This window comes from Haliotis rufescens, unplaced genomic scaffold (assembly GCF_023055435.1).
Source record: "Haliotis rufescens isolate VD_foot unplaced genomic scaffold, xgHalRufe1.0.p SCAF_3, whole genome shotgun sequence".
Classification (NCBI taxonomy): domain Eukaryota; kingdom Metazoa; phylum Mollusca; class Gastropoda; order Lepetellida; family Haliotidae; genus Haliotis; species Haliotis rufescens.
This window is the reverse complement of record NW_025964001.1, coordinates 46405040-46421458: the sequence shown is the minus strand read 5'-3', so window position 1 is coordinate 46421458 and position 16419 is coordinate 46405040. Positions and strand designations below refer to the sequence as shown.

The following is a 16419-nucleotide window of genomic DNA, read 5'->3' as shown; positions in this document are numbered from 1 at the left end:
TGGTTGTAAAGCCAAGATAATAAAAACAGTACTGGAAATCTGCCAGATAAAGGAACTGCAGAATCAGTCTAAGATATTCCATATATTGCACATAGCATGTTTCTTGAACAAAATGCTACATGCCAGAGCTAGAAATGCAGTAATAGATTATGGAGTCATTTCCAAAAACACTCAAATATTAAGCATGATCCAACTTGAGTACAGCTGGATCGTGCATCTCCAACATCGCAATGCCTGGGAGTGTCCATCATAAATAGGAAGATGTCTTTGTAATTAAAACATATTGCACATGACACTGATTGTAACAAGGATATCCAAAATGTTGGTACACACGATGAGTACATGCAAATATCTAGGACAGAATATTGGTATAAACATAGATAATAGTAAACAGTTCATAATTCATTTATTGCACATAACCACATATTTCATATATGACCTGGTTACAAATGCTGGGAGAATATATATATACAATGTAATATATAATATATATTCAATATACCTCAAACAAAAACATTCTATGCACATGGAAACAATATGTAACACTAAAATAAATATCTGATTTGTTGCATACTGATCACTCTCATAGGCATCTGGTCCCCTGATATTTCACCATTTGAATAGTATTAGCAACACTTTTGTTGTCCTGGAGTAGATTAGTAAACTACATGTATTAGTTAACCATTATTGAACCATTATAAACACCCTACAAAGTTTTTGAATATCATGCTAGTCAGACAACATAAAAAGTTTTTAAACCAACCAGGTTACTTTTGGCTGAGGTTTTCACTACTGGTATTCTCTTTGAAACATTAAATGAAAACAAATGTCACTGCTATGCAATTTTCTGCAGAACACATAAAACACTAGGTATTTCCCTTATTGAAACACTTCCTACTACTGTGCAGGAACATACATGGATGTAAATGCATGTGCTGTCATTCACTACAGCTGCTGTAATAAGCTTGCATGGGAGCGACAAGACTGAAAATGTTCATCATTAACAGGTGTTGATCATTAGAATTTAAGTGTCTTACTGATATAAGATGGTAATTATTCAACTGTTCATTTCTCCTCCCCTGTGTCAAGTGCCTGCCATGTGGTATGGGACGGTCGCCAGGCTGCAGTACGAGACTGCCTGGTATTTATGCAGGGAAGGCTGCACTGTGAACCTGTAACCGAAGAGCCCCCACCATACACACGTGTCTTGTGTGACCAGGAAATACTCTCAAGTTGGACTCTCTGGTATTTCTCAATGTGGGATTACATCTGCCTGGCTTAATATTATTCATCCTTGTTATACTGCTAGAATTTGGCACATTGATCTCCAGGCAAATAGCTCTCTTCTGTCCTAAAGCTTTTTATATGTATGCATCAATCCTTCTTACACCGAAATCTCCAAATAAGGACAATCATAAAAAAACATCCGTAACTACAGCCCAATATGAAACTGATTCTATGAAATAATAGACCTCTAAAGATAATAGACTGCTAATTGTTGTTGCATGTAAGGTTATAATGTGGAGGCCTTTGAGATTGTGTGATCAAAATAATCAATATCTCATGTTACAGGGCCTGTGCAAGATGTAGGGAGCATGTAGTTGTTACACCTAGCAGGGCTGTATACAGCTGTGTTGCTGCATGCTGCCCCATAGCCCCACAGCATCCTCCTGTTAGGTGTGATATGACATTCATACACTCTCCGGGAGACATGGGACTGTGTCACTTCATTAACTGATGATAATTTCAGAAATGTTCAACTTCGCACTGGTAATTTCTATCTGTCACATCTCAAGGGAATAACCTGACAAATGCGTGTCACTCGTTTACCACTGGTCAAACACAATCAGGACACTGTACTACATTGTACCTTAAATAATGTACAAACAGGAAATGGTAGATCTGTAACAACAACAACAACAACAACAACCAAATATCACCTGTTGTGGCACACATAAATATATATCATTGAATAGAAACCATCTGGCATTCTCAAGTCAAAGCACAACAAGCTGGAGATGTGATGATATACTTGGATTACTGGCTTAGTTACCAAACTGGCATGATTTTCCCAAACGAATGCACCATCAATAATATCCATCAATTACCATTGTAATCTGGGGAAAGATTGATATCCCACACAAAGGATTTATTTCAGTGTCAAAATCATAGGTCTTTTGTAAACCTGACAATTCCTCAATCTATTATCATCACAGACTTCCAACAAACTTTGTAAAATAGCCTTCTTTGGCAAGTGTAAGAAATGTGATAATTACTGAAAGGTTAATAAAACGAATAAAAGTTCTACATTGTATCCTGGTACCATAAGGATAACCTTACATTTCATGTGACATTAGCCAGCACCCAATCACAGTTAATAACAGAACTATTATTACATATAATTATGCTAAATCACCTAACCTACTGCTAAGTCTGATAGGGTTATACATGACATAGCAATTATCCCCCTTCCCAGAGATGAAGAAACAACTGAATAGGACAAAAAAAGACCAAACAAAAACAATTCTAGAAAAGTGAAGAGAAAACTAAATAGTAGATTACATTTTCGAACTCAAGGCAATAGTGTATAAATAAGCCCTGTGCATAATAACACACCAAGTTGGAGCTGAAACACAGAAGTATCTGTGAACACACTGTAACAAAACATGGACGCCATGAACATGTGGTAGTATTAAATTTTTAAAAAGATTAAAACATGTTCATATAATCCCTCCCCACAAACTAGTCACCCTGTTATCTGTTGCAACACATCCTACTGACTGTTCTTAATTGACACCCTTGGAAGTTGGGATTGTCCTATTTATTTTGGCAAGATCAACATGCAAATGAAATGATGAATAAAGATCAACTGAACTCGGCAAATGCTTTTCCTCAATCATGTGTTAATACTCAAACACAGTTATACCCTATTCCTTTCTGGAAATTTACAATGAATAATAAAATGAAAAGTAAAGGACGTTAAATTTGAATAAAGTATTTCTCCCCACACACTTTCCACTACGAAATAAAGCCATATGTTCCAGTGTATAACCAACTATTCATAGCGAGGCACTGTAACAATACTGAATCACAAAGAGGTATAGTACAGAGTCATCACTGATGTCTAACCTAGCAGCATCCAGGGCCAGCAACAGTCTGTCACGCTGCACACCACCACGTGGGAGAAACAGCTGGCACTACATTGAGGAATACATCTAACAATCACATCATGCTGAAACACATTGTTCCATATTCTTTATGTCAGAATTTAGAAGGAGACAGTATAACACTCTCAACAGAAGTCTTGAAGTCAAACATTGATCTTGTGCATAAAAGAACAAGGTAATCATATTGTATGTTACATATTGTGTGTCATGAATACTGACATTCATGACACTGTTTGGTGTTGAAACTTCTGTCCAAGAGGGTTGCCTGCTGGCAGGTGCATGCTGTGGCCCTGCTCTGTCTCCTAGTGGTTGGCCAGGCACACACTCCAGCACCACTCTCCTGGACGCCACCAGGTCACAACATTATTGCTGTCTGTCCACAGAAGGCGCTAGGCCAAACCTATAGGTCCAGAATAGACGAAGATGATGACGTAAGGTACAATAGATACAATGACTTATTTGAGACAGATTGCTGATGGTGAATGTCATCCCAAGGGACTAATTACTGACAGTACAAGATACCACACCCATCATCATCCATCCATGACTATGGGCAGACTACCTCGGAGATGACAAGTACCTGAAACAACATTGAAAATATTTGTCAATAAGTGTAAAGAATAGAAACTAAAATATAATCTGCTTTGCAGACTGCACATACTTTCAAAATATAATCCATCATAAATGCCAGAAAGGCAAACGTACATTGTATGTATGTAGTAGTACATAATCAGTCATAAGAATATCCATATAAATATATATACATGATCAGATGATAGTATGTGTGTATGTGTGTGTGTGTGTGTGTGTGTGTGTGTGTGAACACAAAACAACAGTTTTTTTAAAGCTAACAACATAGGCACAACAAATGCAAAATGCAATGTGCCAAATACCTAGCATTTCATCAAGTCTAGTAATCTTATTTCACAACAACACAATATAACAAGTTTGTCACCTGTTCATTCACCTGAGGTGATATTATGTAGCTTTTGACAGCACAGTGCATATGAAATGGCAATTCTTTCTAAACATGCTACCAACAACGGGGGATGCTCACTGTACTGTGCTGTGTACACAGAGCTTCAGAGAAGCTGCATATTTACGACCATATCAAATACACCAAATACATCACCATACAAATAGACATTGCAGTTTTTAAAAGTCATTAGTATAACAACACGTACCTATATGTCTTTACATTATTTTTTACTGAATGCAGGCATCATGTCACATGTACATGAACTCTCAACTGCAGCAAATAGTGCACAGAAGTTGCAGGTCTTGCTTACGGGTACTGTAATTCAGACATGTAAGGAACACAAATGAACAGATGCAAATTAGAAGTCATCTAATACCGCATTAAAAAGCAGACTTAATATTTTTAGAAAAGGTATGCACATTGGTATAAAAAATATTCAAAAGACTCGAGTCAGTGGAGTAAAAATATATTCAATACACAAAGAGAACCATGAACATGATGAATCCAATGTGAATGATGATGTGAGTAAATACACAATGGCTCCAAAATTTTTCTGGGGCGGTATTCACAAAGCTTCTTAGAATTTTCTTAGAACTTGACTGAAGTTTTCTAAAAAATTCTTAGCTAAGAAAAAATCTTAAGTATCAATTCACGAACAGTCTAAGCATGATTCTTAGCAAAGTATTAGTATAATATCTAAGAGTTTTCTTAGTCTACCCCGTTGCATCTTGGGAAGTAAAGTTTTGACTAAGAATATTCTTAACACCTTTCGAGTGACGTTTTGGACATTCCCTTATCTATAAATAGCAACAAAACACGACTCTTCAGTGTTGAAAACGCGAAAGTAAAAAGTTTTGGCAGACGACCTATTTTCGATTCGGCGGGAATATCGACGGCAGCCAGCGAACATGACTGACAAAAAGCGAAAACCCAACTGGTCTGAGGACCAAAACCTGCTCCTGACGAAACTTGTTGACGAAAACAAAGCGGTTTTATTAGGAAAGTTCGGGGCAGGCGTGAAAGCTCAAAAGAAAAAGGAAAAGTGGGTGGAGTTTACCCACACGATCAACGCAGCCTTTCCAGGTACGGCAGACCATAAAGATAGTTTTGGGTATTGAAATATATTAAGATTCAAATAATGTTCAAAATTCTATTGTTATTCAAGATTTTAGTATTTTGCAAATTTTCACAGCAGCAACGCACATAAAATCGGAAGGATTTTTTTGGATAGAACCAGATTGTATTGTATAAGATCTATATTTTATTTAACATAAAATTTATTTTCAGGGAAAGAAAAAAATAAATGTTATTGTACAGGTTATCAGTTATATTACAGTGTCACATCCAGTACCTATTCGTTTATTTCTGAAATTTACATTACACAGTTGAGAATTGAATATTTTTATGTAAATCATAGGATGCATCAGAGCCCCCGAGGAGGTGGAAAAGAAATGGCATAACATCCAAAGTAAAGCCAGGGGAGAAATTGCAAGGTACAAGCAAGGTGTTATCAGCACAGGTAATTATTGTAGTTCACATTTTGCAACACTGAACTGTAATAGTAGTTTTACAGTGCATAAATCACCAGATCTGAGATACATTTAATCTTAATGTGTTACAATTATTGTTTATTCTAGCTTTCAAGTAAAAATATTTGTATTTGGTGTCTTTAAGTACATTTTGGTGTCCCATACAGTGTATAATCAATTCTAAAAAGTTTGAATTTACATATGTATATACAATTCTTAGGCTGTCTTCAATTGATACTTTAGTATTATTTAACACATTGATTCGGAATAAAACTTTCTCAATTTTTCTGATGTAAGTAAAAATAATTTTCACTTCGACAGGTGGTGGTCCATCACCATGCCACATCCGAGGTAGTGTGGGATATTCTGGGGCAGGATAATGTATCCATATCTGGAATCCCATCAGCCATGGACACATCCCTCCTACAGGTGGTCAGCCTTTCTGACACAGTTAATGCAAGGTAATTCTACTGATGTATTCCCTTGCCCTTGTAGTGAGTATAATCATTCATATAGCATAACTCTACTTAAATGATTTGCTATGAAAAACTATTATGTTAGCAAAGTACCTCCTGTGTATAAGTGGTCATACACATTACTATAAAAGCATCCATATTAAATTATATAACACATCAATAACAGAGAATAACCAATCTTGATTATCTTCCTAAACAAATCCTGCAAAGTGCAAGATTGTGGTGAAAAGTATTTGAAGGGATCACTAAAAATTATTGATACTCCATGTGTTTGAAACTGATTATTACCTCATATTTTTACCCTATTCAGATACATAGATACTCAAAAACAACAATGACTAAAACATTTTCTGTCCATTTATATACAGTGAATACAGTGATATGGCAGCACTTGACTTGCAGACACTCCAGGCCATGGGAGGAGCTGTCCCTACTGCATCAACAGTGTCTGTGCCTTTACAGCCGGAACCATCAGTGCCAGACACCACCTCCTCAGCACTGGGATCCATGAAGAGACCAGCAGGATGGAGCACAGTCCAGGAGCCAAAGTCCTCGCGACAAACTTTCCCTGTTGGGGGAAAGCTATGATGAGCTACTCTACAAGAAACTTAAACTTGAAACTGATTGTTTAAGTCTTAAGAAGAAAATTATGGAAATTCAACTTCAAAAACTGCAGAATGAATAAAATTTATATCTATACCATGTATGCATATCACTTTTTAAGGCCAGAGAGTTTACCATGTTTTCAAAATGTAATGTATTCTTTGAAGAGAAAGATTTGAAACCTATTTTGACACAACCATACTCCTTTTCAGTTTAAATTTATCTTCAATAATATAATATTGGTTAATGTGTGAGGTTACAGTGTGTGAAATGTCATTTCTATCAATAGATACATTGATAACATGTCATAATTTGAATGTGTTTTCATTCAACCATATTCTCATGTTTTACTTCTTCTTACAGCAACATTGCATTTCAGGGTTCAAAATCTTCGTATTTGGGTGCCAATGATATGGATAAAATCAATAAAATGTAAGACCTTAGCTGACTAAGCTTGTAACACACTTTTTCCAGTTAAGTATTTCATTGAACAGTATTGTGTATCTCTGTTGAATGCCTTTCATATTTTTATAAGAATATTGTTCCCACAACAAGGAGGCAAACAGTTCAGGATAATGTCAAAATGATCCACAAAAGATTTTGTTAATCTATTTTAGGAATAGGGTACTAGTCATCATATTGTGTTACTTATCGCGAAACTGGAAGATGTCCATTATGGGGTGCCTGTCACTAATTGTAGAAAGTACTTGCTCCGTCTGTTGAGACTATCACCTGACAGGTATGTTTATCAGTGCTAAAAAGGATTGTTATCTATGGCCAGTGGCCAGTGAGGATGAATATCTTATTCTGTGTCACTGCATTTGATATGACAGACAGGGCCAGTTACTCCAAGAAATTGTGATATGTATTACAACATGTATTTGCTAAATTTCTGAAATATGTATAAGAAATGCAGGAAGAATTTAAACGTGTTTAACTTTCAACAATGATTATGTATTGAAGACTTTATGTACTATCGTTCTTTTGAATTTACTACAATAAAATCTGTCTGTCATAAGATGTTTCTTACAAGAAGATAAATGTATTTTCATATACCAGGTAAGTAAACTGGGAAAATGCATTGCAATTGAACCCTTGAGCATTTTTTAAAGAATCCTTGAGATTCACAAATTATATATAATATTTAACAATTATAGTAACAATATTAAATTCATTAACCAGTTGTAATAAATTGTTTGTGAATTATTTTTGAAAAAAGGTAAACCTTATCAACTAATTCTTATACTCTTATTTGTTAAAATAAACTGTTTTTTTACTGAAATTTTTTGTTGTTGAATATAATTCATTAAATAGTGGTTTTACTCAATTAAAAGAAGAATTATCACTCACACTGAAAGTGAGTGTTTGCAAAGTGATTCCTGAAGGTCAAGTTGTGGCCAGGAATATCTCTCTCTCTGTAGGGGGCTGTCATGTCTTCATCCGGATCATTGGACTCACTGTCAGGTAATGGGATATTCCTTATCTTGCAGATGTTATGCAGAATTCCACAACATGTTATGATTTTACATGCCTTAATTGGAGAAAGGCGAATCTCTCCATGTAAGACATGGAACCGTCTCTTGAGCTGGCCTATACCTCTTTCCACGACACTCCGCGTCCTTTTATGTGCTCTGGAAAACAAGTTCAGAACCCGTCTAATACACACACACACACACACACACACACACACACACACACAACAATTTACAGATATGTGTGTATTACAGTCAGTGTGTTCCATAATGAATTTCCACAAATTTGTTTCAGTTATCTTACAAATTGAGTAAAAATATGTCCATTTTATTTATAATAATAATGAAATCCAAACATTATTATGCTCTATTTCATCACTCAGTGATTGAACATGAGTAGTCAATAATTATTGTGAAGTGTCTAAGCCCTTTTGAACTCCAATAACGATTATCCAGTCTGTTAGGTGAATGGACAGATGTTTTAGTCACTTGATGTAATGACTAAAATATTTACGCTTTTTTATACTTTGTAAAAAGTGATTCACATTGACCTATATATTTTTAGAATATTTTTTATGTTTTTTTAAACATAAATGTTTTTATGTGTCATTAAATATATTTCATATTTTTATATGGGTAATTTCTTAATGTTCAATTTCGATATAAATATGCACAACCAAATATCTTTTCACATTTGAACACTTAAACTTTTCACAACAACCAATTCTCACTTTTGTAATTTTGAAGGGGGATAACTCTCATTACGATTGCGTGTTCACGAATGTAGGAGAATATTACCGATTGTAGGATGTCTGTGAGCCAGGATTTGGTCTCAGGTACGGCGTAAGCAGCCAGTTTCTGCAGGGGTAGCCACTATCTCCAAGTAGGTGACATCCGGTTGGCACGATGTGTCGTTCAAATAAAATATGAAGCCCGCTTTCGGTGAATATTCTCGAGTCGTGTGTCGAGCCTGGCCACTTCGCAACAAGGTCAATTATCATATTGTTTGGATCGAATACAAGCTGTGTGTTTATACTGTGGTACTGTTTACGATTTACATATGAGGGTTCGTCGACAGATGGTGCAATAATCACTAATTACCAGGGAAGTGAGCGATGTTGTAAAACGCCGCTTGATTCCGACGAATGCAACCCTGTGTTGTCGGAAAGTGAATAAACTGGGATGCTATCTCAGCGTCGGACAAAGCTGACACTGTCTGCTCTATCGCCCGACTGACCGACGATTGGGAAAGACCCAAGTCATCCCCGTTGCATAATTGCATTTTGCCTGTAGCGAAATAACGTAGCGTTGCTACAACCTTTTCAGTTCCTGTCATGGCATGAGAACGAGAGGTGCTAGGACATATTTTATCAGCAATTAACCCAGTCACATATTCAATACCACTTTTGTTTAACCTGTATCTTCTGATTAGTTCTTTGTCAGAATATATTTGCAGTACATCTCGTCTAGCGGTGGTTTGTACAATACCTATGGCAGCCATATTGGATGTCTTAAGAAAATTCTTAAGGACTTAAGTAAGCTCATGAGGTATCTTAAACTTAAGCAAAGAACTAAGCACTGAGAAGCTCTGTGAATATGACTTAAGAAATTTCTTAAAACTTAAGTTGGTTGTTAGGGAAACTAAGATTTCTTTGTGGATTTAAGAATTCTTAAGGCTTAAGAAAATTCTAAGAAGCTTTGTGAATACCGCCCCTGGAGGCCTGTACACAAGGAAATATGATAAGTTGCCAAGTGTTCAGCGGGTCTCTTACTAAGTCTTAGAGAGAAAATACTGAAGCCTCATGTAAATGACGGACGAAGGGGACACTCGGTTTCAAGTGAGGGATCAAGATTCAATCCCACACTTATCATGTTAATGCAGTACAGAATTTAAAGAGTTAATATCTGATTCTAACATGTCTCAGAACCCTTAGGAAGCCTTGTTTCCATGTAACATGTATTCAACTTCAATGAATTTAATAATGTTCATTTCGTGCTAGCAAGACAAACATGATGAAAGCTATCATAAAGTTTCTTGAAAATCACACTGTAAACATAATTCTAAATTGTCTCTGACCAAATTAGTAAACATCATAGCTGAATCAATGCTACTTTTTTTCTATTATGAGGAAGCATTGCATTACACATTATTTCCACAGGGAGTGGAATTTGACAACTTCTGGGAAAAAAGATCAATCCGATAGGAAATAGACCTATACAATTTGTAATCAAAGGACAAAAAGTCCCAAGGAAGGATATGCTACAAATAGTGAGAAGTTTAAACCTCATTTGATAACACTGCAACTGTTCAAATAATCTTCTTGCTCAACATGCTCAAGCAAAGAAAGAATTAAGTTTCTTCTAATATTTTTTCCAAAGGACCAATTGGTGTTCAAGCATTATTAACTGATTAAATCAGGTCCAAGTTTGATGCATGTAATCGGTTCTGTTTTAATCTGACTATCCATTGTGTAAGACCATGATATATGAATGATCTGGGAAAATATCATAATATATCAGTACAGTACACTTGGGTTTCTGCTGTATTGGATATTTCAGGAAGCCATAATTGTGAATGTGAAATTGTTGCATAGCCACAAAGTATTGTCAGCAACCCTGTCTCACGTTTTCTTACATTGTACCACTAACATCACAACAGAAGAGCAAATTTTGATTTATACACTAATATATCCTCGGCCTGAAGTTCAGGTGTAGACATTTTATTACATTAGCAAAAGAACTGTTAGTGTGCACCAACCAATCAGATGGGACTATTTTCTAAATGTGGTCTCATTTTTTTATTCCATAACACACTGACACCATCACTGCAATAAGACATGTAGATATTCAGACACCATCACTGCAATAAGACATGTAGATATTCAGACACCATCACTGCAATAAGACATGTAGATATTCAGACACCATCACTGCAATAAGACATGTAGATATTCAGACACCATCACTGCAATAAGACATGTAGATATTCAGACACCATCACTGCAATAAGACATGTAGATATTCAGACACCATCACTGCAATAAGACATGTAGATATTCAGACACCATCACTGCAATAAGACATGTAGATATTCAGACACCATCACTGCAATAAGACATGTAGATATTCAGACACCATCACTGCAATAAGACATGTAGATATTCAGACACCATCACTGCAATAAGACATGTAGATATTCAGACACCATCACTGCAATAAGACATGTAGATATTCAGACACCATCACCATGATCACTGCAATAAGACATGTAGATATTCATATTGATTTGGCAAATAAGTTTGGAGTTGATTCTATGGCATGCACATGCTATATTTCAATGGAAATTTGCAATGTTTGTGATGATGCCTAAAATAAGGTCATGATGTCATTTTATACCACAATACTACAGATCATAAAATGCAATGACACTAGTAGATGTGTAAAAGCTTGATCCCATTGTAAAATAAACTTGAACATCTATGTTGCTATTGCAGAGATGAGTGGGATGAAGTTGGTCTTAAATAGCATTAAAGACATACTGTTCTTCTGTATTTAATGACTCATGTTCAGACACTGTGTAACTACTGTTCTCTTTTAGTACAAACTGTAAATTAGTGTAATGTTTAGATATGTCATCTTATCAATGCAGTGATTTCTTCTCATGTATTGAAAATCATGTGTGATGAAAGGCATCAATTACTATGATATTACAGCCCATCATATGAGTGGCCTTTCCATGCCACCTGGAATGTCTTGTCATATTCATATTCATGTTTTCCACTCAAATCAACATCAGTTTGGAATTTCAGCTTCAATACCCCAATGTTGTTTTAGAGATCCCTAAAATGCCAGTAAACTAAATGTGTTATAACATGTAAAAATGTCCTTGTGACAGCCGTGTACTTCATGCTTATAGATTTTTTTGTTACAAATCCTGGTATGTATGTACAAAGACAGTTCAGAGATTGTTCGTTCTTCAAAACTTGTGTGAGTACCATGATATAGTTTTCATGAAGCTGATCTGGTACATTTTACAGGTGAACATACACTAATAATGGTGTGCACCGTTTCTTGTAGTAAAGACACCTGTTTGCATTTGTTGGAATAATACAATATTTCTCTGTCAGAAGAAAAAATGTCCACTTTTTCATATTATAGGGTTGGCAGTTCAGTTAACCAATTTGTTAAATATGTTGAAGTAAAGAATGGCCTTGCATACAACATGCACAAACCCATACGTCATTACGCCTTGTGGTGTTTGCGGCAGAGATGTTACAAGATACAGAGTTGGTACACAAATATTTCAATAGTATTTCTCAAGGAACTATACTAGAAGTATTGGAGGAAACTAGATTTCTTAGCTATTTTGAGACAAAAAGCTCCAGCCGCTGTTTGCATGGTTGGCCAAAACTTGCTAGCTAATTCCTAAAACAAATAGAAGTGATTATCTTTCAAACCCAGCCCTGGTAATTGGTGAGTCAAGGTCATGTAAATCCTTTTACCATGTTTACAGTCAGAAACTTGGAAAAGATCAAATCAAATCCAAACAGTCCTCTATTAATTAAGCAGCAAGACATTTCATACTATGGTGAAGTTCTTTAACCGTTTAGTCTCTATATCCAGAAAAAAATGAATCAGTCAACCCCTCAATTATCACTACCATTGTATGGAATCAAAGTTCAGGGATTTATCTACACCTGCTCAGAGGCTGCTCATTTGGTTCCAAATCTCTAGCAAATGTCACTAAAACTTCCCAAAATGGAATTTAAAAATTCGCAATTCATGTTCAAAATATTACAAATAACTAATGTTATGGCTTCGTAGTGAGTGAGTGAGTATGGTTTTACGCCGCTTTTAGCAATATTCCAGCAATATCACGGCAGGGGACACCAGAAATGGGCTTCACACATTGTACCCATGTCGGGAAACCCGGGTCTTTGGCGTGACGAGCGAACGCTTTAACCACTAGGCTACCCGACAGCCCCTATGGCTTTGTAGGGCATATAGAGATAACCTGTACTTCACTGATAAGAAGACCAGTACATAAAATGCAGTTTAATGCTTTGTGTTATAGTATTGCAATGAATGCAATAATAAAATACAATGTAACAAATGTTATACTTGGAATAACACTTTCTCAGTCAAGTACAAATTCTGGTATTATTTTGTACTGTCCTGTATGGAGATACAAGGCCCATGATACAGTACATCAATTTAAGAGTCCTGTATCCCGATACATGATACATTTCATTGCCAGTTGGTGTAAAAACATGTGACTAATAACAGAAATAACTGTTCAACCACCAGCTTAGGCACATGATGCAGATTCTCTAGTATTTTATGGTTTGACATAAAAAGCATAACATATTCACATTCACAGTGCCCTTTAGCCAATATATTTTTGCCTTACAATGTCCCATCTTTGATCTCCGAACTTTAATAACAAATGTTTCAGGATTGTGATTCACCTTCAAAAAGGAACTTGTGAAATATAAGTACTGTATTGGGATACAAATTGTATTGCACCCATAGTATCGGGATATATACATTTTTTTTTAATCAATAATGGCTACCTTTTCTATACATATTACCAGGAAAGGCAACACCCAAAACAGCATGTTGATTAAAATCCTAATTTCTGTTGTTTTCTTCTTTTTTAGCCGTTTTTGACCAATCTATATATTAAAAGTTGTTGCCATTTATCATAAATATGTGTGACTGTTTCTGAAAATTTCTGTTTTATGTGGATCCCATGCAATGCCTGCACTGGTACTACAACAATGAAGGATGTCAATCATTTTTGTTTACAAATATGGTCCCAACCAAACAGTTTTTACACAAATATGAACCTCAGGAATGAAGTCCTCTTGTGTCTCTCCCATTTATGAACCCTCGGGTTAGCTGTGACTGATAGGGTTAGCCATATAAACTCTTTTAGCATGTTTAGTGAAATGTTTCCTATGGAAATCAAACATTATTTAAAGCAAATCCATTATTTTGTCCAGTTTCCTCTGTTATTGAGAATGATGGGGGAATCTTGTGACCTAATGTACATATCTATTGTACCCATTAAAAAAACAACTGCATCAAATGATGGTATGATCCATGCAGGTTGTACTGCAGATGTATGTCGCACTCATTAGTTGATTAAGGGGCATATGTATTCTGAGGAATTTGTTTAATTTCAAGCTTGAGATAAATTTTAAATACACATATAACATAAATAACTTTGATTAAGGTGATGTTTGTATTTGTGTTCAAACAGTCCTTCTACCAAAAGCAAAACTTAAAACTACTTCTAAAATAAATCACAGCCCATTTAGCAACGACTAGTATCTGTGTAATTATGGCTAGTAACATTCTAATATGTGTGGATGTACAATCGTCAACCTTACAAAGTGTACATCAATTACACGGTAATTTATACATAATTATAAGATAGTGTGCGCTTTTACTGATATAGAAGACCACTTACCACAGAATGTTGACATCCTACGGGCCCGAGCTCACGGCGGCGGGGGTGCCTACAGACATGGTGAGATTAGAGTCATGAACCTGCGTCACACCGAAGTTCTCTGGGGCTGGGATGGTGGTGGTTTGTGCAACTGATGAGGAGGGCATCTTGTTCAGTTTTGGCTTCCAAATCAAACTGTAGTACGTGGCCAACACAATAGCAGCTAGGGAGACTGCCAACACATAGGCGAGGACAGTGGCAAGGCGAACCCACTTTTTGTTTGTTTTCGCTGCCATTTTATTCTTGTTCTTCTCCGTTGTGAAAGTTGGTCCTTTCGAAGCATTGGTTGTAGCGTTGCCTCTGTAGTTAGCGCTTCCATCTTCCTTATCCATGGTAACTGGTGAGAGATGGTGATGTTAACAGCCAAGCGGGAGAAAGACGAACGGAGAATGAGCCTTGGGCGAGGTCACAACACTAGATCAGCTTGCTGTACTTCGATCTAACGACATAAAGACCAAGCCTTTCTATTGACTTCTGTACCAACTGTGCCGTGGCGCCCTCTATAAAAATCATTAACTGGCACCACGAAAGATAACTCTGGCGATGCTTATGCCCAGCAGCTGTTGATCATGAATGTGTACCATGGCGTTCAAAGTCAGCGTTAGAAATTGACACTAGTCCTATAGTCCTTGCCAAACTGCCCAGTAGGACTAGTAGAAATTTGCCAATTTTAAGACTTTTGCTATATGTTATCATTATAAGGTCTAGTGGACTAAAGCTGTAAGTTTCTACCGCTGAAAGTAGGTGTATTCAGAGAACATAAAATAGATCCATTATATGGTCTCTGGTGTATATATGTGTCCAGCCACTGCTAGTCAAAACAAGGGGCGGGTTTGGACGATGATGATGAATTGTATTGTCAATCAGGTGATGTGAGATGCTGCAAACAAGAGTCATACCTCCACTAGAGTTCGTGCAGAATTAAAATAATTAGTGTCCTGACGCCCCCTCCCCACCTTTGTTTCTTTGGAAAACCACACGTAGCATGTTGTAGACAATAAAATTGACTGAGAGATGATTTTGATATTTTTGACCACCCCCTTTTAAGAATGCTGGATCCGCACGTGTAATTCTAGAAACGACTGTATTCGCGCAAAGCAGCCATCATGACCTTCCATAAGTTTTGATTAACGATGTTATCTGAAATATTGATTGTAACTTGTCATGGTAACCAAATCCTACTTGGGAAGATGTCAAATCAATACACCACAGATCACGTATGACAGGTAGATCAAGATCTCGTGTTGGACATGGAGTCTCAAATGTGTTTTGATCCTTCTGGTCTGCAGTAAATTTACATGTCGATATATTGCTCACAGTAAGCCGAAGGTTTTTAAATGAGGGCCTGAAGAATTTGGTCTGGGCCTGCAGGTCCTAAAGTATGTGGATCCTGATGACACCCTTTCATTGTTTATATTTCACACACTGTAAGATAGACGTCCTGAATCGGAATTGTGTACAAAGAGGTCGTATTCAGATACATTGTATCACACATTAAAGGGAATGTAAACGATCAATATTATGAAAACCGCGCGATTCTGCAGCGCCCCTTTGGTTTATAACGTGAGTTCTTCTCTGCATTGAATATCAACTGTACAAAATCTATGCCGGTGTTTCCAAAACAGGCACAGCAAAGTTAAGTATCGCCAGTCACGAGTGAGTTGTCTCCCTTCATGAAT

At 36.4% G+C, this 16419-nt stretch overlaps 2 protein-coding genes across 2 annotated transcripts; one reads left to right on the top strand and one right to left on the bottom strand.

The window, feature by feature from the left end:
* Positions 1-5054: 5054 nt before the first annotated feature.
* On the top strand, positions 5055-6130 carry LOC124124723. The gene is made up of 3 exons (XM_046487976.1): positions 5055-5229; positions 5564-5665; positions 5997-6130. Exons 1-3 carry the CDS (start codon positions 5055-5057, stop codon positions 6053-6055), a joined length of 336 nt encoding a protein of 111 aa, XP_046343932.1. The 3' UTR covers positions 6056-6130.
* An 8588-nt stretch (positions 6131-14718) lies between these two features.
* On the bottom strand, positions 14719-15072 carry LOC124125123 (putative transmembrane protein INAFM2). The gene has a single exon (XM_046488434.1). It carries the CDS (start codon positions 15070-15072, stop codon positions 14719-14721), a length of 354 nt encoding a protein of 117 aa, XP_046344390.1.
* Between the last annotated feature and the right edge of the window lie 1347 nt (positions 15073-16419).